At 51.8% G+C, this 4,250-nt stretch overlaps 1 protein-coding gene across 1 annotated transcript; it reads left to right on the forward strand.

The window, feature by feature from the left end:
• Nucleotides 1–1,305: 1,305 nt before the first annotated feature.
• Nucleotides 1,306–2,664, forward strand: GUITHDRAFT_154938 (hypothetical protein). The gene is made up of 6 exons (XM_005824557.1): nt 1,306–1,349; nt 1,444–1,481; nt 1,536–1,665; nt 1,722–1,766; nt 1,889–1,960; nt 2,302–2,664. The coding sequence occupies exons 1-6, from the start codon at nt 1,332–1,334 to the stop codon at nt 2,392–2,394; spliced, it is 396 nt and encodes a 131-aa protein (XP_005824614.1). The 5' UTR covers nt 1,306–1,331; the 3' UTR covers nt 2,395–2,664.
• The last annotated feature ends 1,586 nt before the right edge of the window (nt 2,665–4,250 follow it).

Raw genomic sequence — 4,250 nt, forward strand, 5'->3', positions numbered from 1 at the left:
GTGGGTCCGGAGAATTGTTTTATTCATGCTTAAAATGGGTGGTAGGGTTACTCCGCTGAGGATATGAAAAGGGTGGGTATGTCAATAAGCATGAAGGATAAGGGACAATTCCATACCAAAGGAGGGGTAATCCTGATGGCAAGAGGGTTGGAGGGGGGTGTAGATATGGGGGTGGATCGATTTGGGTGGGTGGGCACGGGCGAGGAGGGTCAACGGGGAGTCAGCATGGCGGCTGCAGGTGAGGGAGAATGGTGGGGAAGCAAGCCATGAAAATGAGTGAAGACCGACATGCAAGGGCATGAAAAATGAGCAGCACAGAGGAAAGACAGGAACTAGCAGAAGAATGAAACAAAAGCAGCAAGAGATCAACTCCACACCTCAGGACAGGCACTAAAGAGAGCCCGAGCGATGGGAATGGGATGGTAGGGAAGTTTTGGCGACGCCCACGATGGAGGTTGGAAGAGGAAAGGAGACCAAGGTGATAGACTAGTAAGATCAACTTGCTACCTTGCTCAGCAGACCAGGTCGACGTCACTCGTTGAGCTTTTGGTCGCAAGAAAACTTTTGAGAGTCAGGTTGTTGTTGATGGTAGACAGGTTCTTGAATATGGAGATGAAGAAGGATGAGCTAGCTTGATGTGACAGACCTAGAAGTCTTCCCTAGAATATAGAATATGCTCACCTTCACCATTCAAGTAAGAAGCAGCCCGGAAGAGACAGAAATTATCAAGTCGTGTTGATATGAAAACCCTCAAAGCTTTGATGGATGTCCGCAAGTGAGAAGGAGGAGCCTTTTAGTGCGTGACGGGTCGTACTCGAGAGGAGGAGAGATGAATTGAGGGGACTCCGGTAATATAGCGCTTGACTCGAGTAGAGCGCATCCTTCAGGGAGCAGCCGAGGGGCCTGTCGTGGAGCTGCAAAATGAGAAGGCGTGTCAAACAGGAACCAGGGTAGCAGCACACTTCTTATGGCCATGACTGACTCTCCATGAGCATCATGCTATGAGACATACAGCTGTGGTTAGATAGGCTCGCGCTGTTGTGTTGTTGGGATTTCCTGCGAATCATTCAAATGTCATAGTCAGATCTGGTTGTGTTGTGGGTGTTGAGATGTCAAGAATGTACACTGCTGTACGGTGTCTCCTTCCAGATAGAGTGTCAGTTGTTTGAGATCACAATGCAATTCTTAGTCTCAGCAGTTTCGTCAACCGTGTAGAGGAAGCATTGATGCAGTTGTGATTTTTTCCACAGCCTTTTGTGTTGCTAATTGCAGAAGGCGGGGGGCAGAGAATTGACGAAGGTATTCCAGGTGCAGCAGAAAAAGATTACGATATGGAAGACGACGAAATGGTACGTGATCACTTGCATCGATTTTTCTTGCTCGCCAACAACCCTCTTGAGATGTTGGCTCACTTGGAAAAAATGCCTGATTTTGTTGTTTCAGCTCGAAGAAGACCCAGGAGCTGAGTTGAGGCGGCAATGGTATCAGGATAGAGATATCTGCATGCATTCCTAATGACTCGTGTTATCGTGCAGCATGGCATACGCGCAATCCATAACAACAGTCAAGTCGGAAACATTCTGGAAAGGAGAAGGTTCAAAGAGGTTGCGAGCGCCAGCAGCAGCAAGAGAAGGAAGGCAAGAGCGTTCAGACGCGGGAGTTCAGGTGAGATCAACTGGCTGTGCGGGTCTCTTGTGAGTTGATTCTTGTCTGGTCCTCAGGCGTTTGGAGGAGGAACTTTGATGTCAAACATATCGGACGTTCAGGTACCCCTGATTCCTCCCCTCCCTTTCCGTTCTTCTCCTCCTCCCTCTTTCCTTTGATTAACCCCCCCCCCCCCCCAACCCCTGCTTGCGGCGATGGGGCTTGTCCTGACGTGATTCAACAGCAAAAGATCAGACAACGTGGGTATTCTCCTGTTCGAACAATGGCAGACGGTCAAGAACGGCATAGATCACCGGTGCTCGCATCCTCTCCCCTCCTATTTCCTTCCCTTCCCCGCTACCTTGTCTTGCCATCCTTCCCTGCCCAGTTCTTTTGTCGCTTCCAACTTCCTTTGTATCCTTTTCCCGGCTCCCCTCGTTTCTCACTTCTTCTTGTCATTTCTACTTGTCATTTCTTGTTGTCATTTCTTGTCATTTCTTCTTCTCGCTTCTTCTTCTCGTTTCTTCTTTTCGTTTCTTCTTGTCATTTCTTGTCGTTTCTTCTTCTCGTTTCTTCTTGTCATTTCTTCTTGTCATTTCTTGTCGTTTCTTCTTCCTCTTCCCTCCCTCCTCTTGATCGCTCCTCATGCTGATTCAGGAGAACGCACCGAGGGATAGCTCTGTCAGTCCAGAGAGGGGAGACGCTGAGATGGAGACGCAGAGCGAGGAGAGGAGCTCCAACACCAACTAATATGAGACGATCAACGCTGCCAAGAGCGTGTGCTGTGTTGACAACGATGCTTCAACCCCTTGTGTCGGATGCTATCTTGAAGCATGTTTCGGGAACTTTCATCAATGTGTTCTGCTTGTTATTCATTTGCATGATGAAAACGCGGGAAGTTTGACTTCCTGTTCTTAATCTCTGGGTTCTTCTAAAGAACATTTTGCTGACTCTAGCAATGTGCGCATGTGAAGATCGATTCTGATCGATTGATGGTAATAAAATAGTTTGAATGCCTTGAAACGCCGACGGCAAGAGCTCAATCGTGCCTCGCCCTCCCTTCCTGGTATCCTCCTCCGTTCCACCTCCTTCCCCTCCCTGAGGTCGCTCAACCTCCGCTTCCCTCTCGTTCCATCCTACCTTTCCTCCCTCCCCTCCATCCACCAACCTGCCTCGTGTTCTTGTCTCATGTCTGCTCCATGTTATGATACATCCCTCTTCTCGTCCTCTCCTCCTCTCCTCCTCTTGTCACTGGAGGAGGTGGATTGGGTCGCCCTCCCTCCCGCGGTCCTGGTGGAAATGCACGCCAGAGTTGTCGAGCTGCTTCCAAAACCTGCGGGTGAAGTGAGGAGAAGCAGCGGCAGGGGCGGCGGCGGCGGCGGCGGCGGCAGCAGCAGCAGCAGCCGCAGCAGCAGCAGCAAGCAGCAAGCAGCAGCAGCAGCAGCAGCAGCAGTAGCAGCAGTAGCAGCAGCAGCAGCAGCAGGCAGGCAGTCCAAGGGGGAAGGGACAACAACCTGATGCTGGTTGGGTTTACTTTTGTGCGGAGGGGACGGAGAGAACCAGGATAGACGTCGATCTTGAGAGGAGGAGAGGGCTTGATCCGCCTGCTGCTAGCCGGAGAGGAGGAGGAGGAGGATACTGCAGACGCTCCATGCTTGTCCTTCCCGTCGATGATAGACTGGACCGCCTGATAAAGTGGTCAGAGGAGGGGTGCAGGAGCAAGAGGAGGAAGGGACAGAGGAGGAGGAAGGGGAGTGGAAGGGACGAGGAAGGAGAGTGGAAGGGAAGGGAATAGGGGGAAGTGAGAAAATCAGAAAGGCGAAGGAACAATGAGCTCTACGAGCTTTTGTTGTCCTCTTCATAACCATCTTCCTATCCCATAATGGTCCTCCTCCTCCTCCTCCTCCTGCTCCTCCTCGCTCACCTCGTTGGCCTTTGCCTCTGTCGCCTCACTGATTTTGCCGACCTTACGCGACAAGTCAACAAGCTTGCAGGAGGAAAGAACAACAAGAGACAGAGAGAGCAAAAGATGAGGACGAGAAAGACAGACAAGGGGAGAAGTGATGACAGCAGTCAAAGTAGAGCAGCAGCAGCAGCAGCAGCAGCAGCAGCAAGCAGCAAGCAGCAAGCAGCAAGCAGCAAGCAGCAAGCAGCAGCAGCAGCAGCAGCAGCAGCAGCAGCAGCAGCAGCAGCAGCAGCAGAAGCAGCAGCAGCAGCAGCAGCATCAGGACCTTCTGCATGGCCTTAAGGTCGGAGACATCTGGAGAGCTTTGGCTTCTAGACTTCTTCTTGCCCAGCAGGTGTATAAGATGCACATGCCGAGCGAGATGAACATGCTTCGGTGAAGAAGAGCTGCCAAGAGTCAACGGAGAGGGAGGAGGGGAGGAGGAGAGAGCAGAAAGCAGGGTGAAGAAGAAGGAATCAGTGAAAATGAGCAGGAAGGAGGGAGGGAGGGAGGGAGAGGAGGGGAAGAAGGGAGGACGAAGGAGGAGGTAGGAGGAGGAGGTAGGAGGAGGTAGGAGGAGGTAGGAGAAGGTGGTGGTGGTGGTGTTGGTGGTGGAGGAGGTAGGAGGAGGAGGAGGAGGAGGAGGAGGAGGAGGAGGAGG

The sequence above is a fragment of the Guillardia theta genome, assembly GCF_000315625.1.
Source record: "Guillardia theta CCMP2712 unplaced genomic scaffold GUITHscaffold_93, whole genome shotgun sequence".
Classification (NCBI taxonomy): domain Eukaryota; class Cryptophyceae; order Pyrenomonadales; family Geminigeraceae; genus Guillardia; species Guillardia theta.